This window comes from Centruroides vittatus, unplaced genomic scaffold (assembly GCF_030686945.1).
Source record: "Centruroides vittatus isolate TY-2023 unplaced genomic scaffold, ASM3068694v2 contig_459, whole genome shotgun sequence".
NCBI classification, from domain to species: Eukaryota; Metazoa; Arthropoda; class Arachnida; order Scorpiones; family Buthidae; genus Centruroides; species Centruroides vittatus.
This window is the reverse complement of record NW_027122255.1, coordinates 3,471,076-3,497,960: the sequence shown is the minus strand read 5'-3', so window position 1 is coordinate 3,497,960 and position 26,885 is coordinate 3,471,076. Positions and strand designations below refer to the sequence as shown.

The 26,885-nt window shown below is 29.3% G+C and overlaps 1 protein-coding gene across 2 annotated transcripts in view; it reads right to left on the bottom strand.

Moving 5' to 3' along the window:
• Positions 1 to 360: 360 nt before the first annotated feature.
• LOC136977466 (guanylate cyclase 32E-like) overlaps positions 361 to 26,885 on the bottom strand; it is a 51,099-nt gene continuing 24,574 nt past the window's right edge. For both annotated transcript variants that reach the window (XM_067272960.1, XM_067272961.1), the window contains exons 3-21: positions 17,839 to 17,988; positions 17,454 to 17,614; positions 16,922 to 17,057; positions 13,180 to 13,325; positions 13,006 to 13,096; positions 12,862 to 12,931; positions 12,496 to 12,613; positions 11,060 to 11,236; positions 10,884 to 10,988; positions 10,739 to 10,810; positions 7,764 to 7,929; positions 7,538 to 7,687; positions 7,276 to 7,459; positions 7,054 to 7,194; positions 6,799 to 6,922; positions 6,488 to 6,731; positions 6,287 to 6,385; positions 6,112 to 6,203; positions 361 to 1,040 (exon numbers count right to left, since the gene is read on the bottom strand). In XM_067272960.1, the coding sequence (XP_067129061.1) occupies positions 681 to 1,040; positions 6,112 to 6,203; positions 6,287 to 6,385; positions 6,488 to 6,731; positions 6,799 to 6,922; positions 7,054 to 7,194; positions 7,276 to 7,459; positions 7,538 to 7,687; positions 7,764 to 7,929; positions 10,739 to 10,810; positions 10,884 to 10,988; positions 11,060 to 11,236; positions 12,496 to 12,613; positions 12,862 to 12,931; positions 13,006 to 13,096; positions 13,180 to 13,325; positions 16,922 to 17,057; positions 17,454 to 17,614; positions 17,839 to 17,988 (2,786 nt within the window). In that variant the 3' untranslated portion in view covers positions 361 to 680. The remainder of the gene's footprint in view (positions 1,041 to 6,111; positions 6,204 to 6,286; positions 6,386 to 6,487; positions 6,732 to 6,798; positions 6,923 to 7,053; positions 7,195 to 7,275; positions 7,460 to 7,537; positions 7,688 to 7,763; positions 7,930 to 10,738; positions 10,811 to 10,883; positions 10,989 to 11,059; positions 11,237 to 12,495; positions 12,614 to 12,861; positions 12,932 to 13,005; positions 13,097 to 13,179; positions 13,326 to 16,921; positions 17,058 to 17,453; positions 17,615 to 17,838; positions 17,989 to 26,885) is intronic.

The window sequence follows — 26,885 nt, the reverse complement described above, 5'->3', positions numbered from 1 at the left end:
GGCATCAGTGCACATGCTAGTTTGGTGATAAATGAATTGATAATCAAAATAATCGTACCAATTTCATTCTTTAGCAAATAATATATGTATCATCGATTAGTTTTTCTATAAAATATAAAATATTAAATTATTCATTAGCATTTGTATTATTTACTTCTCAGGTACACTGATAAAAAGACGATGCAGTAACTTACAAAAAATACTCCATTATTTTTGCTTCTATTTTATATTTAGAAAAAATAAAAAAAAAACTAGGACAATGCCATTTCGCGTCATATACACGAGTTGATAAATGACTCCAAAGAATACAATTTATTTTAAAAAATTCAATATAGTTTAATTTATTTATAATGATACGTCATATATTGTACATTGGAGAAGTAACGATAAAAATATTCGCATTTCATCTGTTTTTAACATTTGAAATTATTTCTAAACGAAAATATTTTGTTTTATAAGTTTGAATAAATAAATATTTTTATGTAATAGTTATAGTATTATTTTTATTAAATAAATATATATTATAGTCTATAGTATAATATATCCTCATATCGCGTGGCACTTTACTATATCGACATTAAAAAGTTCAAAGATATACAGATGATATAAATTTTCATTAAATAAGATATATTGTACTTTAAAAATAAATAGAGAATATATATTTTATACATGATTTCCATTTACAATAAGCAATCTCTTGAAGATCTATCTCTGAAATCAATCACGGGTGCTGATCTGTATCCATTATAATTGGCTCGTCCTTCTTTTCTTATTTCTTTAAGTACACTTTTACGACATTCTTGGAATAAGCTAAGACAGCTACTGTAATTGTGATTGGAAACTTGAGACATTTTCTTCCTTCGAACTTGTAAATCTAGTTCGTTGTCTAATAACAAACGAAAATCAAAATTTTCTAAATTTGTGGCGGAAGTTAAGTCGTTGGAAGAAGCTGTTAAACTGGAGTTGTTTTGTACAGTTCTTGATGTTACTTGAGAACTTTTCTTGCCGACTAACCAGAATGTTCTCATTTCACCTTTACCCTAAGAGATAAATAAGAGTAAATAAATATATAGAACTTTTATAAACTTATAAACATAATTAAGATTTAATGAACAAATAATACAATTATTCAAAAGACACGAGAAAGCTGATTTAAGACAACTAAGCTTTAATATCTTCAGAACGTAAAAGTGAATTAAACGTAACTGTTTCGACGATCTTGCGTTAAATTTTATTAATTCATTGAATAGTAATTTTACTGTTCATTGAACAAAGGAAATTCATTAAATTGAAGTTATTCGTAAAGCTCAATAAATAACGTGTAAATAAAAAGAAAATTCAAACATATTTACAAGAATGTATTAATATATGTAAATTTTTAACATATTTGTTAAATAATGTAACATTTAATTTTATTAAATAAAATTTTATAAATAAATAGAGTGATAATTTTACAATAGATAAAGAATAAAACTTGTAAGTAAAAGTAAAAGTATATAGAAAGAAGAAAAGGAACAGAACTGTAAGTAAAAAGATTATAATGATTGATTGCTATCTGATACTTTTAGCACATCCTATCCTTTATTTCTGATACTCTAAAGTATCAAGATAAAATATTACTAAAATATAAACAAATATTTCTGATTTAAGACAAAAGTAAATCGGATTCAAAAAACTTTTTTTATTTGAAATCCACAATCTAAATTTAAATACAACTTTTTATATTCTAATACTAAATGTATTGAAGATTCCAATGAACTATAGAGGACGGCGTACAAATTTAAAATGCTGTTTCGCAACTGAGGATATAGGTTCTTTGTATTTTAAAGTAATAAGTTCAGTGATATATGCATTTACTATAGTTTTTGTTAAAGTGCAAATTATATTATATTAATCAGAATTCCAAGAAAAAAAGTCGGTTAAGATTATTCTTGTTGTATCGTGTTTGCAATCTGTCAGAGTTGATTTATCACCTCATAGAATCAGTTTTACTGTTTATAAAAAAAGGTGCCAACAATAATTGTAAAGGATTGAAAATGTATTGCCAGGAGTGCAAACATTATTGTTTTTTTTTCGTTTGTTTGTTTACAGGAGCGTTGAATAACATAAGCTTTTAAATAATAATAATTTAAATATTAACGTATTCTAAATTCAAAATATAATCATATGCAGGCAACCTCTGTATAATATAGAACTTCTACAACACAGTTTCGCTCTAATACTGTCATAGAGTTGCAATGTCTTGTTACACGGTATTTTTAAGCTTTCGTACAAGAAAACCCCAGTTTTTACGTTATAATATTTAAAAATATTTTTCTATTACGTAAATTCTCATTGTTGAACCGTTAAAATGGGAAATCCTCATATTATACACTTTTGAAAAATTTTTATTACGAAACGTGTACTTGTTTGAGACAATTAGAAGTTAACTTTGAAGAGTGCATTGTGTGATTCTTAAGATTTTATTTTGGTTTTAAATCGATCGGCTATTCATTTTTTCAAGTGTGTATTGCAGCCTATTTCTTAAGAATTGTACTAAACTGTTTTTTGTTCTAAATTAAATTCCTAAATTATATCTGAAGAAATTAAATAAGCACTGCTTAAAACAAACTTTATTTCTCTACAATCAAAAGATACAAATTTTAGATCGTCTTGAAAAACTAGAAAAAATATCATGCACTGTAAAATGTGTATATTTAATTAAAGCAATATTCCAGACCATAAAAAAGAAAGTTAAAAAAAATAAAAAAAATAGAAAATTAAATTTGTTATTGCTGCAGGATCTCTCATCTCCGCAAATTTGACAGATTTTTGTTAGCTTTTAGAATCGAAAGTCTAGTTTCCACTTGCGGAAAAGTTACGACGGAAAACTGAACAGAAAATGAAGAGAAATTCTTTCTACATGTCAATTCTTTTTCCGTAAGCTCCGCCTGTCCCATTTGCGGAAGAAGGAAATGTCTACAATTGTTTCAGATGATTGACGGTCAGATGGCATACAGCTTAGTCATTCAAAGTTGAATGTCAGTATTGACAGGAGAGTTTTAACTAGTTATCTCAGGTACAGCGCTCAACTCCTCTCGCTTTATCGAAAGATCAAGAATAAATAAATAAAACTAAGAAAAGAAAATTTTGGATTAGGCTATTTTTTCCGTCCCGGGAAATATTATGATACAACGGATACATTAATCAATTGGTTGTGTTTTCGTGACAGAAAATGCTACTTTGAGTAAGTACATTAAGAACAATAATTCATTACGGATAATTTAAATAAAAATTTGAGAGTTAATTTTTAGTTTTATGAGAATGACACCAAAATTATTCGATGAAATTTTAGTGGAAAAAGAATTTATGCCATCATTTTTACAAATAACGTCTCGCTGAATTCGTTTTTTTTTTTATGGACTATCGACTATCTCTTTTCGCATTCGGAACAAGAAAACTTCACATTTCTTACTGTGGAAGGAAACATTTTCCGTTTTATTTTTCCCTTATCTTTTCCGCTGTAATTTTCTACCAGTAAGCACGTGGTTTTACTCCCCGTTTTTGTACTAGTTTTTAATTCTGTATATTCGCAAATGCATACATATTCATACTTTTTTGTTTCAGATTATTTCATTCTACAAGCAGTTTTTATCATAAGAAACATTTCAAAAAGTGCATGAAGTTACCTAGTTTATGGTAATTTATTTTAAAACGATTAATACATACACTATAATATTACAATATTTGTTTGCCTAAATCATATATATATATAAACCACTAATTAACATTAATCGTTTGTCATACAGAACTTATGTAAATTAAGTCTCTTTTATTTTTGTTGACAATTATTTTCATTGGGGAGATATTACAAGGAGAGTGTTTTATCTTTCCATCTACTTGATGTGCCAATAAATGTAGCACACGATAATATATCGAGTGTTTTCAACCATTCTACATTTTTACATTATTTTTCTTTCTGTCTGTTTTTGTTAAATAGAATTTTTTCTGAAATTACTTGCAAAAATGTCGGAGATTTCAAATGTTATATTCTACTTCGTAATTAACATGAAACTACAGAATTTATCGGCTTCATTCTTATTCTGGGAAAGCCCATAAAGTTCTTAGAATATTTTTAAAAAGGTTCTGTTTTTAAATTAAACTACTTTTTATTTAAAATAAATGTTATGTTTAAATTTTAAGAATCTTAAAAATGTATTTATATAATCCATAGAAAAAAATAAATTTATAAAAATAAAATTATATTTATGATTCACAAATTTATTAAATAAAAAGTACTTTTCTAAAATAGAAAAATCTGGCTTAAAAATTAATTTTTGCGCGACCCCTGTACCCCGTTTCCCCGAAAATGAGACAGTGTCTTATATTAATCTTTGCTCCCAAGGATGCGATAGGTCTTATTTTCAGGGGATGTCTTATTTTTTCATATGGTATGGCAGCTTCCGGCCACCAGGGGAGCTCACCACAGAACACTCGTACAGCATAGCAGGGACAGTGTACGGTATGGCGGCAGGCGACGGGCCTCTTGATGCCTTACCTGCACATCTACAAGTGACGGCCGCGGAAGGGAACATCAGGATTGGTGGTAGGTGACGGTCTTCGTGTCCTGCATGCAGCTGCTCTGCAATGGACGGTGAAGGTAGGGGATAACGGCGGCAGGCTAAAAAGAATCACAGCTGCATGCTCAGGTATTCTGTTCGTCGGGCATGCTTCCAAACGAAAACTTTTCTAGGTCTTACTCTCCGGAGAGGCCTTATATTTAGCAATTAAGCGAAACCTCTACTAGGTCTTATTTTCGGGGAAACACGGTAGATAAAGTCTTGATCACTCACAAATGAGAGTCCATTACCTTATCTAAGAGCATTAAAATATATAAAGAAAATAAAGAAATAAATATTTTTTACCACTTAGAAAAATTATTTAAATTAACGCCTCTTTTGATATCAGATTTTTTCACTAAATATATGTTGATTGATTCTCTTGGCCAAACGGCCCTGCTGATCCTCTGATCCTATTTAGATTTTTACAGAAACAATAAATTTAATTATAGTATTCTAAATTAGATTTTTTAACAAATGTTTTTATTAGATTAGGTAAAAACTTTTTACGAAGAAGAACTTTCGAGTTTTATTAATATTCTTTTCAAAAAACAGGAATTGAATGGAGTAAGAATTTTTCAGTTCATCATATTATGTCACGTTCTTTTCTCGTACGCATTATGGATTCAAGGTCGTTTGTCAATGGTTTATATCGATTCAATATACTTCAAACATCACAAATAATAGTATCAATAAAAACAGAAATGTCATTGTGTAACCTTAAAACTAGTTTCCTAATAAAAACTTTTTTAGCACTGGTGATGAATAGATTTGATTTGTATTATAAATATAGAATAGAAGTTCGTTAATCCGTCGCCACTCTGGTCCCGGAGGTGTCGTATTAAGGTACTTTTACTATACATTGTAAATAGATTTATGAGAAAAAAAACTATGCCATAATAAAACCTATTACACATTAAAAGTGAAACTCACGAAATTATATTTAGATTATCTGTTCTAAGGAAATATTAATTAATTAAGCAAACCTATAATTTATTTACTCAGACATATTTTTACTTATTTAAGAAAACGCCCAAAACAACTTATAACACGTAAAGATCTCCATATTTTGTTTTTTGAAAAATTTCAATCTTAATTTTGTTAGTTGAAACAACATTAAAGCTTAATAAACATTAAATTACATAGTTCTATGCAAAGTTTTGTCGGATAGACCTTCGTTCCAATGAAGAAGGACCGTGTTAACCCGTTTCCTGTTTTTTATGTATTCTTTTTAATGCTAATTTATTTTAGATAGATAGATTCATAATTAATAGATTATGTAGTCTTATTTTATGAGAAGAAGCTTACTTGTTTTATCCGTGACAATATTTTACTATTAAACATATTTTAACAATTTTTAAACATAGAAATTTTTAATTAAAACATTGAATAAAAATCTAAATGAATAACTTTTAAAAATTTATATTATAAAATAATTTATGTACTCACAGAATTTGACAAATTTAAATTTTTTAAATTATTTTATTAAATTTAATACTCTTTTCATTCTTACCTTAATTTGAATTATACCCCTTTCACGAAGAATAAATCCGGGAAAATTGTCGAGTATATTTTTAAAAGCTTCACTAACGTGAATTTTCATTGCTGAGAATTATAAAAACATTTTCATACTCTTTATTTAAAATATATATAAAAATTGAAATATTTCATAAAATATATAAACTCACCTTCACCCGTAGATTCCATTCTAGAAGCAGTATTTACAGTGTCTCCAAAGAGACAATATCTTGGCATTTTAAGGCCTACTACACCCGCAACGCAAGGTCCTAAAATAAAGAATCAATATGATATGATTATCTTATATTTGATAAATTAATTTTTGCTATTACATACATTTATAAACAAACTGTTCGAAATAATATTTTTACCTGAGTGTATGCCAATTCTTAATTTTAATCTATCGCCTGGCATGTGGCGAATTTCGAAAGTACGAATAGCATTTAACAAATGCAATGCCATAGAGGCAATTTGTGTAGCGTGTAAATTACCATTCGATATCGGTAATCCACTTACTACCATGTAAGCATCACCTATAGTTTCTACTTTATAAACATCAAAATTTCCTATAATCGAATCAAAACATGTATATAGATCGTTTAAAAGATCCACCACCTAGAAAATAAAATTAATTAATTTAAAATATTAAAGATATTCTTTATATTTATTCTCAATAAATTACCTGAAGAGGTGTACTAACTGCTGAAAGAGCAGTAAATCCGACGATATCGCTAAAGTATATTGTAACTGAATCAAAACTTTCTGCTTCTACAGGTTCACCTCTCTTTAATTGATCTGCTACAGGTCTAAAAATGTATAAAATCTGTAACTATGATTTAATTCTTTTGTAAAAGCTATTAAATATTTTATATAACATTTATCTTAAACAGCTTATGAATGAATTATAAGCAATGTGAAAGTAAACTTAGTCTCATACTTTGGTAACATTCTTAATAACAGATTTTCGGTTTTCTTCTTTTCTTCGACCAATTGATTTGTTCTTTCTTGAATGAGACCTTCTAAATTATTAGCATACTTCTCCATTATCACAATCATATTGTCAAATATATTTGGTTTCCTAGTAAAAGGATACGTTAGTAACTTTTTTGAATATGAAAAATTATATGATAAATTTACTCATTCTTACTGAAATACTTACAGACCAGCTTGCATATCTCTTAATTTAACATTTATTAAACGAAAATCTGGTCTAGAATCAGCATTTTCCTGCCAGCATTCTTCCATACAACGTTTCACATAATCTTCGCAATCTAATTCGTGAACTGGAGGTCGATATAATTCTCCATTATAATGATGAGGATTTACAACTTTATCTATAATACCTTCGAGTAGAAACACAGTATTGTCACATAATTAAAATAATTTCTTTATTCGACCAGAATTTATAACTAATGATTTACATTTATTTGGAGGAGCAAATTTTCCCCAAGGTCCCGTTCTTCCTATAATTTCGAATAGAATAATACCAAAGGAATATACATCGCCCTTCTGAGTACCTCTAACGGGTCTGTTTAACATTCTCAATAGTTCTGGAGCTCTCCACAATTGATCTATTTCAAGAGAAATTGTTATTTATATAAAAACCAATTTTTCCTATATTATGAGAAATTTATTTATTTTATTTACCTCTAATATATTTCTTTTCTAAGTGATTAGGTATTTCTTCTCCAGACTTAAATTCGTGTAATCCGAAATCAGAAATTTGTAGTACCCATCTATTGTCCACTAAACAATTCGATGATTTAAGATTTCCATGGGAAACTATTTCGCTTTCTTGAAGATAAATCATTCCCTAAAAATATGAACAAAAATTAAATCTTCTAAAATTTATTATAAATGCAAAATAAACAATTCTACGAAGTACAAAATTCCATTAAATGTAATTTAATATGTATAAAATCAACATAAATATTCTTTAAAATAGGGTTATATAAATCGAAGTTATTATTTGATTACATTTCTTTTATATAATTTTAAATAATTACAATAAAAAATTAATAAATTCAATACTGATTAAACTTCTTCTATATTTTAATATAAAGTAGTTAAATAATAGCGAATATGTTAAAGAAATATTGATTATTTACTTTATAATCTAATAAAATTTTGTTTAATAAATGTATTTAATTTGAAGAAATATACCGTAAATTATTTTCTGTGAGAATTTTCCTTGATCATATTCTAATCCCTGCGGTTAGAATGTGATAAAGCAATAAACATCGATCGAGCAAGCCACAAATATTGAGTCTGTGGTCAGCTCAATATTTGTTGTTAGTCATTACAATATTTATTCTTTATAATTAACACAGCTACGTAGAGTAACACAGATTTTAGAAAAAAATTAAATAAATGGAAAGTAGAAGTAATTTGTAAAATCAAAGTTATTGAAGTAGAATTGCAGATTAATATACCGCTTACTATCTCTAGCCTATTATTAGACTACATAGGATTTGTATTATAAACACAATTACGTGTAAACTTCACTTTTATTTTAGTTTAATTCATAGAAAATTTGACGAAATTGAATCTTCCAGGAAAGAAACTTGCGAGATCACCGTTTTTACTCGTACAATATCCACTCATTGATGAAGTAAGATAAAGCTGACAATATCTCGGAACCGTTTCAGAGAATATCGTTTCTGAATAGTGCCGATATTTCACGATAAATTTCGGAAAAAGGTTTCACGATGCATATAAAATCTTTTACTATTCACTTACACAATGTCGGGAAAAATCATAATATGATACCAAGTAACGCTCGAATATCATGACATCAGCTAAGTTAGGATGCAATAAAATCTCTATACTTTAATATATTTCACGCAATTTTATTTAACTTCCTATTAACGAAATAAAAGTATAAGAAAAAGAAATAATGCGATATCATTTAAAACTTAGCATTATTATATTTAAAAAGTTAAAGGTTATTGCAATATTTCCATATTTGTAGTGTTAATATCAAAATATACATTATCAAGTAAGAAATCGAGGCAAAATCCTTTTATGATGTTAAATATCTTTCGTATAACTTCATTTTTTAATAAAATCTAATTTACTTTTATAATATATTTCAACAAAATGTCTTACGATAAGAGGATGTGTCGCGATAACAAGAAGTAAGCACGATAAAGCAGGAAACGTTATTTTTGCCAAATTGTTTGCACAATCATTTGTAATTCCAAAAGATATCATCAGAATGGCTTACTACATACTTAAATAAGTAAGCTCATGTTATATAGAAGAGTTTATTCGCTACACTAAACTCGCAATTCACATAATAAAATAACAGGAAAAATTCAGATAATTACTTATCAACAAAAGACTTATGTAAAATTTCAATTAATAATATCGAATATAAATGGCAAAATTACTAATTTAAACATCTGTCAATCGTATTTAAAATCGAATTTTAAACTATTGTAAAATTAATTTAAAGTAAATAATAAGCACATCTATAAAATTAACAAATTAGAATTAAATGTAATTTGCTTTCTCTTTGTAAAATATTGATTCTCCTTGAATATAGAAATAATCAAGCACGTCCAAACTGTATAAAAATCATTTGATATTTTATAATTAAATTATATAAAATATCTTCTTTTTTACTTTGTATCATAAAAGATGTAAAGAAACATAAATTCACTCAAACTTTTATTCTATTAAAACAGATTTAGTCACAGATCTCAACTAAATCTATGATTATTCTGGAAATTATTGTGTAAAAACAGTGTTTGCAAAATCAATTTATTTTAAATCCTATATTTCAGATAAGAAAGTCATAAAGTATCACAATAGAATTAACATAACTGTTCATTCTTTTTTCTAATTATCCAAAGGAATACATAAATATTAAACTATAAAGAATTGTCACTATATCTTTCCAATACGCTAAAGCACTGTACTGTACATGTAAAATATTTCGCAATATTGTTTCCTACGGAAATATTGTTGCGGAAGTATTATCGAATATGGCTTCTAAGTATATAAATAACATTTGATAATGGCATTCATGTGTTCTTCGTATATAGATATGTTAAATATTTTATTCTATATATAAACGAACCACCATTAATCAAGTATCGTATCTATTAATACAATCCTAGTTGTCTGTATTTAATACGAAATATATTATAAATAATAAAGGAAGAAAGCTTAACATATTTGTTTTTTTAGAAAGAATAAACGTAATATTTTCTTTCTTTCATTTTAACAGTACTTCTATACTGTTAAAATTTTTATAATAAATGAGAATATAAATCAATTATGCAGCAAATTAAATAAATGCTTAGCATAATTACAAAATTACGATATTAGCACGACGATATTTTAAAAGATTCAATAATATTTCACTAACTTATAGAAAAATAAGGAATATTTTATCATTATTTTCTACGAAAAATAACGCTTGTAAACAAACTTCTAAACTCTATCAATTATTTATTTTATTTTTTTTCGATAACAAACATTATTTATAAAATAAAATATATACCTAAAAATGAGTAAAATATTTTTATAGAACAAGAAAGTTACTAAAATATAATTACATTATAATTACAAATATAATAACATTAAAGATTTCAAGTAATAAAAATTAAACTCACTTTAATTAAATCGGATACGAGAGATGCCACAAACATATTATCTAAATTTAAATCTTCATTTTTTAAAACATCCTAAAATATAAGATAATAAAAGCGTTATACTTTTAAAATCGTTGGATAATTATAAGATTTGTCAATAAATTACTTCTAGACTTCCTCTGCTACAATAAAGAGTCATGACGCAAATATGAGGAGGATCGACTGATGCACCAATGAATGGGTTGATATTTTCGTGTCTTAATTCTCTCATCTATAAATATTATTATATTTATATTATTATTATTATTACTAGATCAATAATACAATTAATATCCTACTTACTTGAATCATTTCTTTGCGGAGAGCTCGCGTGAGATCGATGCTCCTCTTATAAACTGGTTTAATGTAGACGATGTTTCCTTTATAAAAACCAATTTTGGACGTGAAAGGCGTAAATGATTCTTGATCTTTATCCGTTTCTGTGGGAACTTGTAATTTATTTCCATCATAATGCTGGAACTATAACATTAAAATTGGAAAAATGCATATATATAATATATATTTTAAAAAAAATGTATTATTATTTATTAAAATTATTATTTTAAGTGTAATTTTAAACATTAAAAACTTCGAATGAAAACAGAATTTTAATATAATTTATGAAAATATATCACTAAGCAAATCTGATAAAAATAAATAATATTTCTTTATAAATCACGTAAGTTTTATGAAAAATAATAATTTTTTAAAGTATATAAAGGATAATAAATAAAACGTACAATGTTTTCTTAAAATATAAATTATAAAATTGATTTTTAAAAAGTTTTAAAAAACAAATTGCCAAGAGAAAATGGATTAGATAATTTTAAAAAGGAAATATATAAAAGGCACAACTGGGAAATTAAAAAAATAAAACTTTTATCGAAGAAGAAGCAAATTTTATGTTTTATAACATGATAATTTTCAGAAAATTCCACGCTTTACTTAACATCAAGTCATAAAACAAGTCGAAAGAGTCTGTAGTAATACAAATTCTTTAGAAAATTATAACTATTACTTCATTCGTAGAATCATTATTGCGTGAATAAAAAGTATTTAAAATTTATCCAAAAAATCTAAAGAATTTCATTTTTCTTTTACTAATTAAATTTAGAATTTAAAAAAGCATATATATATGTTATATCGTCGAAAACTTAAGAACTACCATAAAAGAAACAATAATAATAATAATACGTGTAAACATTTCTAAATATTGTGTAGAATAAGCAATATAAAAACATTTTATTAAAACATAAATAATAATAATACATTTCAATTTATTTAATGGAAAATATAGCGTGGAATGTATTGAAATTTATGAGAAGTAAGAGTATTTAAAATTTAAATACTAAATTCTGTTTGATATTAGCGTTTTAAATATTAAATTTTTATTGTTACGTGTTTAATATTTATTAAATAGTATTAATTAGTCACAAAGCAAAATACTATTTAATTAATTTTTCATCGGGTCGAGAGGATTCTTTCCTCTCTTAATTATTTTGGTGTGATCGGTGTAAAGGTAGTAATAAGCCAATGATTTATTTAAACTTACGGGAATTCTATTTGCGTGTCTTTCCTATTTCATGATTGTAAGTAGAATTAATTCCTAAAAAATTTGTTTGTACTGTACGTAAATTAATCAGTACTGAAATATCACGTGAAGTCTGCAGGATTTCCTCAACGCAAACAGAAATTATAAGTTTTTAAATCTATAAAAAAAATTTCTAAATTCTACTTACGTTAATCGTATTTCGAAAATTCTGTAACGTGTAATCAGAGTTTGTACGGAGCAAAGTAACTTCTTTAATGTCAATTTTCCATAATAAACGCGCTAATTTATGTTCGTAATGATAATGCCTAAAAGTTGAATGTAAAACATATTAAAATTAATTACAATTTTAATTCATTTAAAGAAATTCGTATAAATTAACTTTCAATTGTTATTAGCTTAATTAAATTAATTAATTCATCAATTATTATTTATATAAATTTCACATGGAGTTAAAATGTTTTAAATATAATATCGCAAATTATAGGTTAATAATTAACCCGTAATAAAAGCATTTACATTTAATTAATTTAATTAACTTTTCAAACATAATTACCTTAAAATAAAAAACCCCGCAATACTAATTAAGGCAATGGAAGCCGTGCATATCAATATTATTTTCCATTCTGTAAGGAGAAATTCTTTTTAAATCTGTGGCTAAATATTTAAATTAGAAGTTTATAATCTTGTGAAAAATCACCTTTAGAACATTTCTTTCCATCGAAACCGCATTCCGGTTCGGATTTCGGTACATCGTTTATCCAATTTATTTCCTTTTCTAGAATAAATTTCTGGATAATATTTTTAAAAGATTGAAATTATTGAAAAGACTCAAAAAATTAAACATGACGAAGCATAAAAATAAAACACTTGCAGGTAATTCATCTTTCTCTTTGCGGCCAAACCTGGCAACAGCTCTCATAGTCCAGTTTCCACTCTCATCAGGTAAGTAAGCCAAAAGAGTATAATTTCCTTCAACATCACCATTCCCGTCTATCAGCACTTTGAATCCAAGAACACCTACAGGTTTCCAAGCATTATAAATAATAATATTTTTATTTAAAATACTCTAAACTTATTACAGTTTCCCTGAAATACTTTTCAAATATCCTAATATATATGATAATATATTCAGGATAAATTACAAAATATCAGAAAACTCGTTAATTTGTTTACATATAAAACAAGAAATAAATTTTAATAACTACAAACTCAATTTTGCCGAGTGTTTAAACGTTTACAAAATTACTAAACTGTAAGTTAAGAATCAAGTGTACAGAGAAAGGCCAGAGAGGAGAAGACCGAGAGGGAGACCAAGAAAGAGATGGGAAGAGGATGTGGAGGATGATTTGAGAAATATGGGTGTGAGCTGTTGGAAAGGGAAAGGGTTAATGTTACCTTAGGTTCCGAGATTGCGGTGGTGGGATTTTTTCCCTACGTCGGCGTCCGCGACGGGGAAAAATTTTTTCCCTAGACTCGTGACGTCGACGCCCTCGAGAATTTTTTTCCCCGGTCGGTTTCGACCCCGACTTCCATGTTGCCGAGTATCCTGTAACCTCGAAACGGCGACGGTGTGTGTAAATTTGCGACGGTAGAGGGAGCCTTTTCGTGACGTCGTGCGAGAGTAATATCGGCGGGAAATTCATAGTGGTGTTACGCACGAATATGCAAATGCTCGATCTGTGACGTGATTTCTGTTCGTTTCAATGCAATTTTATGCAAATTGACTACCAGTTGGAAACGTGTGCTGCCGTGTTTTGCGATTTGGATTATGACTCGTGTTTTTTTTCGTGACGATTTTTCGTTTTCAAATTAACTCTTATCGGATAATAATTGTGGTTAATATTTCTTCTTGCATTAGTAAGTATTCTATTTTTTTATTTTTACAATTTTTAGCTAAACGTTAGACGAACCTGTAACTAGAAATTAAGGATAGGCTGTGTTTTTTTTTCCCACCATTCCAACCTCCCCTCGTTTAGTTATTACCGATTGTGTGGAAATGAGCGGTTCGGTCGATTTGATTTGCAACGACGAATTTCGGTCGAAATGCACTTCCCGTGATTTTTACAAGTCGATGGAAGACGACCGTTTGGAGTTAGGTGTACCTCCCTTTGTCGATAGCGCATTTAAATTTGCTGTGAAATTAGGCATACAGCCGACTGAGTCCGTTTGCATTGATTGTGATTCCTGGCCCTCCAGAAAACCAGGCGAGAGATTTCCAACTTTTGCCCAACACTTAAGCAACACTTGTCCGGGCAGGGAAAAGTGCCGATTTGGCTCCAGCCCGAAACCGTTCCCGCAGCGCCTGCGACGATTACGAAAAAGAAAGCTAACAAGAAACAAGAAGAAGGGAAAGATAGCAAAAAGCAGCATAGTAATACTAATTCAAAAGAAGGAAAACGCCAACCGACCAATAAAAGGGCGGCCGAAGCGAAAACAACAGCGAATAAAAGAACTTCACCGAACGAAAATCCGGAGTTTAGCGAAACCGGCAAAAAATTGGATCGAAAAGGAAAGAAACAAAGGAAGAAGTAGTCGAACTCCATCGAAAAGTGAGTAAAAAATTACTTTTTCCCTTTTTTTTAATTTTTTTTCATTTCGGTTAAAATCCGCGGATTCTGCATAGCATTTCAAGATGGCGGCCGGTCGCGTGGCCATCTTGAATCGCAGGGAAAAAATTTTTCCCCGGCGCGGTCGCCGACGTAGGGAAAAAATCCCTACGTTCCCATCTCGGAACCTAAGGTAACATTAACCAGAGAAAGTCCAAAATGGAGAGGAATGGATAAAAATCTGGATGAGGGCAAGGTCCTTCAAAGACTATGAAGGCCGAAGAGAAAGAGAGAGAGAAAGTTAAGAAATATAACTTGTAAGTTAAAAATAATGAAAATAAAGAGTTATATAAATTTTTAACGAAAAAATTCAATAAAAAATAAATTTAGAAAGGAATTTCTTTATGTAATATAATATATAAAGTGAGAATTTGTTTTTCTTTTTCTTTGTAACCACAAAGAACGAGTTAAATATACGATTTTCAGACATGTTTATCAGGAAATATAAGAACGAAGATGTCAGAATTACTTAACAACATCTTTACTCATAAACAGTAAAACATTTACTACTATTTGAATTGTCAATACACGCTGTTAATAGTTTTTCTTCTTTTGTATTCTAAAATTGGCATGCATTACAAGAGAGAAAGCACTTTTCTTAAATGAGACTGTTTGTCTGAATTTGTTCGAATACAGAAAAGTTTTAACAAAAACCAAAGTAATATTGCGTTACGTATTCCTAACCTCTCTTAGGATTAAGTTGTAGTAAGTAGTTTTCAACAGCATCTAAGAAATGTAATTTCTCTTGAGTATACATTAGCTGAATATTCAATTTTTGATGGTAATGATATCTTAATGCATTAAGTATCCACGTATTTAAATTATTTTAATGACAAAAACTTAATCAGAAACACTTTATTTAATTTTAGAAATATTTAGTTATATAAACTGAAATATAATATTAAATTATATGAAAAAAATGACACTAAAAGTTATAACTGAGTGATTTATTTTTTTAAAAAAACTACTTATTTAGTTTTATAAATATTTTTAAACATAAATGATAAATTTATAAAACTTTAAGTATATATATTTTTTATTTTAATAAATTATTTACTTAGAAAAAGCTTTACATATTTTTTATTTTTAAAAATAGCAATATTTTATAATGAAATAAATTACAACCAAGAAATTTCAGTATATTTTTATAAATATCTGTCAACTTCATGTTTTAAAACTACTGTATTTTACGATCAAGTTTATTAATTTCCTTATAAACGATAATATCCTAATATTACACATTACAACTAAAGCAAAAATGATTCATATTACTTAATTTAACAACTTTTTAAGCAAAGAACGACAAAAAAAAAAAAAAAAAAAAAAAAAAAATAATAACCAAGAGTGAAAATTCGAAAATATCAATTATTTGTTAAAATTATAATAAAAACATTCCCAATTGATAAAAATTATCGGATTTATTTAATTAAATATTGTTAAAGTCATTGGATTTAAGTCATTTATTCTCGCATTGAACTAAATAAATTACTCTTTCTTTCTTATTTCCATTAAGTCTGAAAGATTCTATTTATTACAACAACTGGAGAACGTCCAATTTATCTCTTCCAGATTGGTTTGAATAGATTTCTTGAGGGATATAATACTTAAATATATTCTACTCGCTCGAGGAACTTTAAGGATTCCTGTAACAATCGTCAATAAACTTGGTTTTACAACTTACCTCGTTAGGCCTTTACATTCTAATTACGTTTGTACACAGTTTATAATACGTGTTACGTTGAATAATTACTTAAATTTATATATTATTCATTTGAATAAGTGATTGTACAAATGCTTAGTTAAACATATCATAAAAATAAGATTGTTAAAATAATATAACGTACGAAAAATACGCGTTAAACTATGCAAAGGTTTCTGTTTATTTTCTAATGTCAGAATGGAATTTGTTAAAGAATTATAGCAAACATCTGTTTCCTGTAGTCGGAAAAACTTGAAAACATTTCATATTTAAATAGTAAAATATTTAAAATAAGAAATGATGCTTACTTTGATATTTTCCATTTCTCATTTTCCCCATAATTGCTTCTCCATCTGTAGGAGATCCTCCTTCTTCTAATACTTTTGTTAAAGCTTCAGCAAACATCATAACGGCATCGTAAGCCATTCCCGCGTACGGTGGAATCTAATTTAATAAAAATAATTTTTCTTTTAAAACGTTAATAATACAAAATTTACTTTATTTTTATTTATAATTATGTAAATAAATAAATATTTGCATTTATATTAAATATTATAAATACATTAAAATATTCATGCATCGTTAGAAGTTCGAGAAATTTAATAGATTTTTATTTAAACATGATTATTATTAAAAGAAATAAAAAAAAATTATTATAACTAAAACGCTTAAATGTTTTTAAATTGTGGTTTATGCTTTGGTTAATGAAATTCTAAATAATGCAAGATTATCGCTGCTTTATTAAAGAAAGAAATTAGTATAAGTATATATTATATTAAAGTTTATACTTAATTTCCTAATATAAGTATTTATAAATGAATAGAGAATGAAATATTTTACCTCAACCGAAATATTTGGATGAAGAGGTATACAAAGAGGAGCTTTGACCAAATATTTTCGTACACTCTCTTCGAATTCGCTATAATTATTTGATGCATTTGGCACTAATAGAAGCAAAGAACGAAGTTGTGTTGGATCGTCGTCCGGTTCGTTTTCAATTTCTAAAAAAAATTAAAATCTATAAAATAACTATTTTAAAAAATAAATACAGTTATGTTTTAAATAACTATTATTAAAGATGTCAATTATTTTTTTTATAACAATTTAGTTTTAAAATATTGATAACGAAGAACGTGACACGTTTCATTAAGTTCCAAGTTTTTAATTAAAAAAAAGAGTATAAATAAATCGAATTTTATGCAGATTAATTGTATTTTTCTCTTACCTTTTTTAATGTACTGATATTTTTTATTTGGTGAATAAAATTCCTTTTCTACAGCCAAAATAATATATTCTCCTTTATCTAATAATTTCCTTTTATTTATTGTTTTAGATAAATCCAAATAAGCATATTTATCAGCAACAATTACGTAAACTGAAAGATTAAAAATGGATAATATTCTAGAAATTATTATATATTAATTTAGAAAAATATTTTTATATAATTTAATTATCTGGTAAATATTTTGTTTACATCGTAAAATATTTTTATTTTTAAATAACGCCATTTCTTCAACAATTTCACTGAAAATGAACGAGGAGATATTTTTGGGATTCAGTCCAAATAGAGGAAATGAGGCAGTGATATTTGTTAGGATAGATTAGACAGGTCCTTGAAATTTAGTGTTTAATATACTGTTTATATAAAATAAATTATCTCATGTCTTATTCTAGATTCATATTCAATTTATAAATATGTTAATATTATCTGTAATTTAAATAAACCTAACAGTTTCAATGAAATCTATAATAGAACTAAGTATAATTTATTTAAAGTAAGATTTTAAGATAAATTATAGAAATAAGTAAATATAATAAATAGATAATTCGAAATTACTAAATAGTTAACTTTAATTCTAAATACCACTTTATATTTTATTTTTTATTATACATTATAGAATATTTATAAAACACTGCCATTTTTTTTATTTAAAGGTAATTATGTAAAGAATTTTGTTTTCGAAAATCAAACCGTATTTTTTAATTTTAATATTATTTTGAAATATTATTAATCTTTCTCATTTCGTAAAGATTTCTATTAGTGTCTAGCATGTATTTGTTACATAGGTGATTAGATACGATGTATGTAAGTAGATACCCGCTTTAAAACCGGAATAATTTCCTATACATTACTCGAATACTATATTTACGTATCTTATTCTTGATTAGCCACGTGTGTGTTGTAATATATAGTTCAAAGTTTATTCCCAGATATAGATCATTAATTTATGGCACTGTGCTATAGGAAACTCGGTTTTACAACTGTAATTTTCCTTCATTATTTTTATTTTCCCGATTGTTATAACGTAATACGGGAAAGTATTGTAATTGTGTCAAATTTGATCCTCCGGGATTTTCGCAAATCTCGACTCTGACTCATCCTGGACCCAAAAAAGTCAAAAAAATTGGAATAGATTTCCTGGATATGTCAGTGTGTGTTTGTGTCTATTTCGTTTAATAACTCAGGATGGGGTAAAGATTAAGAAACGAAATTTGGCATGGTAACTCGTATATAAATGACATTATGACTATTAAATTCCGGTTTACGGAACTCGTGAGATGGGGAAATAGAAGGGGTCATGTGTCATACACAAATTTCACATGCATCACACACAAATTTAACTTTGAGCTAATGTCATACTGCTTTTTAATTTTAAATATCTTTCTAAAGGCAGGGTTTTATCGTAATTTTATCAAACTTTTGTTAAACTAGGATACAAAATTTAAGTAATAATTGAAAATTCTCGGACTTCCTAATGGTCTGCTTAACCTTCTCGTTCGAGTGCCGGGAAAGAACACTTGTCAGCTTTTTTCAAATAAAAGAATTAGAAATGAGTAATTTAAATCTTGAAATTCTTCTATTCGACAATTACTCGTTGAGTCCCATTATACAAGCTTATTCATAGCCATACGAAAGAAATTTAAACAAAACGAATGTTTTATTTATTGCTATTCTATAAACGTTAATCGTTTAAAATTATGTTACAGACTATATAAATTATAACGATTGAGCTTTTCAAATGACTTTCTATTATGTTTATGCAAAGAGAGCTATCCAGTATTTTTAATTTTTACTTATTAATTACTTGTTTATACGCTATATAATTTCTCCACTATATTTTCTTCATAACTTGTTTTACTTATTATAGGATTTATAATTACGATAAATATACTAAATAATCGTTAAAAACCATGATAAATGTGATTTTAAAATGACCGCAGAACAAAATCACCAGAAAATCATAATTATTTGTTAATAAACAGGAATCTTTCAATCGAAATGCTTATAATTTCGAAAATATTTGATATTGATAAACTATTAATTAATGTAAATTTTAATTAGTTTAATGTTATTCTAATCACACAATTAATATCGATTACACAATTAATTACTAATTAATTTCTGAAAGCGAGACATTGTTATTTTACATTAAATAGAACTCCACTGCCAAATCGTTACTTTATTAAACTTTCCAAATCTTTTTCAAAGACTACGTTCAAGACAATGATTAAAATATTCAGTTATTTGCTTAATAACTCATGAATGTCGGTTAATATTCGCAAAATGGGCATGTTTTTGCTTATATTCGTCTCATAAAACAAGTTATACTGTACAATCGTTCGAAAATAAAACTTCATAAACAGTATTTTCTTAAAATTTCTTCGCATATCCATAATTTTGATTGAAATTTTTTGTAGTTTACAGAATTTAGAAAATTATTTTAATTAATACAACTAATGCAAATATATTAATTGAATTATTTCTAATAAGAGAATTTTTTCTAATAATAATCTGACTTTTATTGAAAAATTCATATTATAAAAAATACTATTTTTATGGCAATTAAATTTACACAAATATGGCTAAAATCCATTAAAGGTATCTGTAATTCGTAATTAATCTGCCGTTTCGTTATTAAAATTTTTGTAGAGTAATGTATAGAATTTTTTATCACGATCCTTTAATAGTGTATATTTTCGTCATTGTCTTAACTTCGAAATAGATATCCAGAGTTATGTAACAATATGTAAATGAAATTGGAATACTCGGAACCACCACTAGAAGGGCCAGACCAGTTATAAATATGTTAAGGACTTGATGGTATGGTAAGAAGATTATACTTCTTTTTAATAGTACAAAAATCAGAATCCTCCATAAATGACGAAATATATATCGTTTTAACCATGTGAATTTTCTACTTGCTGTTTGTCTTTTCGTGAAGTTTTTCTTCATGTGTTTTTAGCTGTTACTTCTGTGGTTGGTGAAAATGGATTAAACATAGACTTGAAAATGTGTATATTTTCGCATTTTTTCTAATAATAATCTGACTTTTATTGAAAAATTCATATTATAAAAAATACTATTTTTATGGCAATTAAATTTACACAAATATGGCTAAAATCCATTAAAGGTATCTGTAATTCGTAATTAATCTGCCGTTTCGTTATTAAAATTTTTGTAGAGTAATGTATAGAATTTTTTATCACGATCCTTTAATAGTGTTTTTTTAAATTTAAAATATTATTATAATAACTTCTTGTATAATTGTTTACATTATTATTTTCATAAAATTACTAGTTATTAAAGTATTCCAATAAATATATTTTAAAAAATACTAAACTTTTATTACTAATATTCTGTATATACTTTTTAAATAGTTCATAAAAGAATCTCCGATACCGCAAATACATAACTATTTAATTTCTCTGTAAAACGTAGATTTTATTTATTTTGTCAAGATGACGCATTTGTAACTGTATATATTGAACTTAATGAACATATGGATATATACTACTATCATTAATAGAACACCATTGTATATATTTTGCTATTAATGTGAACCGTGTGGACATAGTTCATATACAACCGCAGATAAACTTATCAAAAACACCTTTATTTCCAAGTATTAACAGTTTTCACTTACCTATCTTTTGAAGACAGAAACAGGAAAACGAACATTACATCTAATATAAACTTCTATTTACTACCATCATTAGAATAGCGCTTTATGTTAACCGTATGGACGTAGTCCTATATAACAGCAGATAAACTTCTAAAAAATCTTTATTTCCAAGTATTTCACGTATAAACGTGAAAACTTTTAATACTTGGAAATAAAAAGTTTAGAAAGTGTTGGTTTGAAAAGTGTTTTGGCAAGTTTATCTCTGTTATAAGTTACAAAAATTATGCCCGTGCGGTAAACATTAATATGTATATATTTTTATTTTATTTCCATTTACAAGAAAAATAATTGGAATAAAATAGTAGATAAGAAGAATCATTTATTATAAAAGCCTCATCTAGTTACAATGGTGTAATTCTTAATAAAATTGCATCTCGATAATGTCAATTAATTTTACAAGATCGTTAAGTTTAGCTGTTGAAAGTTCAATTCAAATGATAGAACTGCACAGCGGTGCTAATTATTCACAAAGAAATTCTCTGAAGTCTTCTGAAAAATTAGGTCACGGCCATCTCCTCGATCAAGGCCTAATTGAGCTCCCATATCATTATAATATAATTGGGCTCCTTTTTTATTATTTGCAATTTTCTGAAAGTTATTATATCTCAAGTCATTTTGAAATAATCAATTGCGGAACATTACATTAAATATATCAGCTGTTAATTATTGCAAGAATAGTTTGTGTCAATATTTTGCCATATAAATATCCTTATCGTTATCAAATCCTTAATGGTTTTCGAGATATTCTTGACTCGAGGACATCTTAAAAATCATTAATAACGTTTTGAAAAGCATTTGAAAAAGAAAATTAAAAGTAATTTTAATGATAACTTAAGAACTTAAAGTATATTTTCATATGAAATTTACTGAAAATCAGAAGAAACAAGCCAAGAGGCGTTCAAACTTAAATACTTTAATTATTTTATTTTAATACTTTTTTCATATCTCCAATATGATAATTAACATTTTATTATAAAATAGTGAAATTCATCCAAGTAATTAGCAAGTAATTAACTCGTTTATTCGGATAAAACTTAGAAATAAACCGAAATGTAACATTATATTTTACATTTCATAATTAAGATCTTAAATATTTGCTTATTATATTATAATTATTTTTTCATAATAAATATATAGTTTATTAATTATATAGAAATGTGAGAAAGTATTGTAACAAATGAAAATTAAAGGAAGTGATGTTCAATGTAAACAATTATGATATTGCTATATTTTTCTTTAGTAAGTACTGTACATCTGGATATTAATTTGTAAATGTAAATGTATAATAAAATAAAAATATATTTATATTTTAAAATTTAGGCCAATTTTAAAAATTAATTCATGGACTTATTTAGTAGAGAAAATTCAGATATTATATTACAATATTTTTCAAGTTAAAAATAAAAAATATATAATGATTATATCAAATTTCTGTTTGATAAGATCTGGATGAATTTCCTCTTAACCTCATCATTTAAATTTCTCAAGAAAACTTAAATATTTTTCTTAATTATCAAGGTTACATTTTCAGAATTTGTAGATTATACCTAGGCTATAAAGTTAATGAGTAGAATACAAATGAAAATATTTAAGAAATATAATTATTTATTATTTCGTTCATGATATGAACAGTCTGTTTATGAGGTATTCATTATAAACAATTTAAATACGCACAAACTTTAAATGAGAATTAGCTTACAAACTACAAAGGCTATTTATGAATTATTTTAGAGTGCAACAAGCATTACTTTAAAAATTTTTCTTTTAAACAAGTCTAAAAGAATGTTTAGTACAAATATAAAAACTAATAAAATGAAAATTGAAATGTCGTATTTTTCTCGATTAAATCTCGGGATTCAAATAAACTCGGTCTTCGACTAAACCTCGGGGAATACAAATGGTGTTAAAAATTAACCCTGGGCTCAAAATCACGAAAAACATGTTGAAGTAATGCAAAGTATAGGATAATGTAGTTTAGAGCACAGCTCTGCAGACCTCCAAGAGGAGGAAAAGCACAGAGTTTATGGTTAGTAAGCACATGAATATGATAAATACACGTCGATTCAAAAGGAACAACGATTTGCCTATTACATGTTTATTGCTAGTGGCGTTTCTGACAGAAGGAATTCTAACAAACTTTTACACTTTGCAGTCATATTTCACAGAATCTGTGCGTAAATTTGCCGAAATGCGTTACACAGTGGTCTATTTATACTTCCTTTTCTTCTTCAGCTTTTCCCACTCTATGTAGGGTCGCTGTTTCTGATGAGTCGTCTCCACTGCTCCCTGTCTTGGGCTGCCTCCACATTCAGATGCCTCCCTCTCAAGTCCTCCGCCACAAGATCCATCCACCGTCTCCGCGGTCGTCCCCGCCTCCTCCTCCCCCTCACTGACATCTGCATAACCCTTCTTCCCACATACTCTTCTTCTCTTCGTACCACATGACCAAACCACTTCAACCTTGCCTCCTGTATCTTTGCTTCTATGTTCGTAACTTTCACAGTCCCCCTCACACATTCATTTCGAATGTGATCCCTTCTCGTAACCCCACACATCCAGCGGAGCATCCTCATCTCCGCCACCTCCATCCTTTTGACATGGGTTTTCCTCAAGCTCACAGTCTCAATAGCATACAGCATAGCTGGTCTCACCACCACCCGATAAACTTTCCCTTTCAACCTAAGCAGCACCCTCTTATCACATAACACACCTGACATATCCCTCCAATTCCTCCAGCCAGCCTGAATCCTGCCTGTCACCTCCTTATCCACACCTCCATCTTCCGCCACAGTTGACCCTAGGTACTTAAAGGTATTGACTCTGCGAAATACGTCTCCCCTCAACTCCAGATCCCTCTCCCGGGCACCATCCACCTCCCCACTACACATATACACTGTTTTACTCCTACTCACCCTCAAGCCCCTCCCTTCCAACGTGCCCAACCACCTTTCCAATTTAACCCTCAGCTCCTCTTTAGTCTCGGCGCACAGAACGATATCATCTGCATACAACATGGTCCAAGGCGCCTCTTCTCTGACCCCGTCCGTGATCACCTCCATCAGCATGTTAAACAAGAAGGGGCTCAGTGCTGACCCCTGATGTAAACCAACTCCCACCTTGAAGCACCGGGACACTCCAACACAGCTCCTAACCTTTGTGGCCACATCCCTATACAGTTCCTGTATCAATCTAACATACTTTTCAGGAACTAGCTTTTCCCTTAGACACCTCCAGAGTTCTTGTCTAGGCACCGTATCATAAGCTTTCTCCAGGTCAATGAATGCCATATGCAGCTGGGTTTGCTTCTCCCAATATTTTTCCAACATTTGCCGAAGGGCAAAAATGGCATCGACTGTTGACCGTCCTGGCATGAATCCAAACTGCTCTCCTGCAATGGTCACCTCTGCTCTCAACCTTCTGTCTAAAACCCTTTCCAAAATCTTCATCGTGTGGGACATCAACTTTATTCCTCTATAGTTTTTACACTCTTGAACATCCCCTTTTCCTTTGTAGATAGGTACAAGTATACTTTCTCTCCATTCGTTAGGTATTTCCTCCTGCTCAAAGACTTTTTTGAATAGGTCCCATAGCAGGTCAATGCCCTTCCTCCCCAATGACTTCCACACCTCTACAGGAATTCCATCCGGGCCCTCCGCTTTACCGTTCTTCATCCTCTTTAGGGCCCTTTCCACTTCTTCTCTGGTTACCATCTGTACCATGCCCATGTTTTGGCTTCCTTCCTCTCTGTTCTTTGTTTCATTCTCTGTATTCAAAAGTCCCTCAAAGTATGCCCTCCATCCTTCTCGTATGTCGTTCTCCCTTCGAAGGACCGTCCCCGTTGTGTCCTTGATCTGCCTTACATGCGAGATGTCCTTCGTTGCCCTATTCCTGATTTTGGCTAAACGATATATTTTCTTCTGTCCTTCCCTTGTATCCAACTCCTCGTATAAATTCGCATATGCTCCTGCCTTTGCCTGTGCCACTACTCTCTTAGCTTCACGCTTTGCCGTTTTATACGCAAATCTATCTTCCTCAGTACGTGACCTGTCCCACTTCCGTTTTGCCTCCTTCTTTACCTGAACAACTTGTTGCACATTTTCATTCCACCACCAACCTTCCTTTTGCACCCTAATCTTTCCAGATGTTACACCAAGCACCTCCTCCGCACAGTTCCTGATAGCCTGGGCATTATATGCCCACCAGTCCTGCACCCCCTCCCATTCTTGCGAGATTTGTAGCAGCACCCTCTCCACATACTCCGCCCTCGCCCTCTCCTCCCTCAAACGAAACCACTTGATTTTCTTCATCTGTGTATTTCCACTTTTCCTATACATTCTTAACTTCATGTCTATGCACATCAACCGATGTTGCGCCGATACCTGATCTGTTGGTATAACCTTACAGTTTATCACCGTCGCAAGGTGCTCTCGTCTAGTAAGGATATAGTCAATCTGCGAACTATGAGGCCCACTGTTGAAAGTTATCAGATGACTGTCCTGCTTGGTGAAAAACGAATTCACAATCCCCAGATCAAAAGCCACAGCAAAACCCAATATACTCTCCCCCTCCTTGTTGGGTTCCCCAACCCCATGGCCTCCATGGATCCTTTCATAGCCCATGTTCCGCCCCCCTATGTGCCCATTGAAGTCGCCTCCCACAATTACTCTCTCCCCTCCTTCCAGTGTCCTCATTTCTTCATCCAATTCACTCCAAAAACATTCTTTCTCCTCTGTTGCACATCCTACCTGGGGTGCGTACACACTAAACACCACAAGTAGATCATCTCCAAAACTCAGTTTCATTCGCATCATCCTATCACCTCTCCTGTACACCTCTAGTACCTCGCTCCTCCACTTGCCAGCCACCACTATTCCAACCCCATTTCTTCCATTCCTGTTTGCACTGCTATAAAACAATTTACATCCATCTCCAAGTTCCTTCGCCTTGTCTCCCCTCCACCTCGTTTCTTGCACGCACAGTACATCAATCCTCCTTCTCCGCATCATATCCACCACCTCCATTCCTCTTCCCGTCGTACTTCCCACATTCAGTGTTCCCACTCTCAACACCTTTTCCTCATGTAGGGCTTGCTTCTTTAACCTCATCCGCCACTGGTGAGGTAGCCCTTGCCCACTTTTCGCAGTTTTAGGGCGATCTAGCTGCGCGTCGCCTACAGGGTACGCCCTAGTTCTCCTTCTATCACAGTTTCTGAGACTCATCATGTAGTTTTGGCAAGATGTTTTATGGCCGGATGCCCTTCCTGACGCCAACCCTCCTCCTTTATCCGGGCTTGGGACCGGCAACAGCC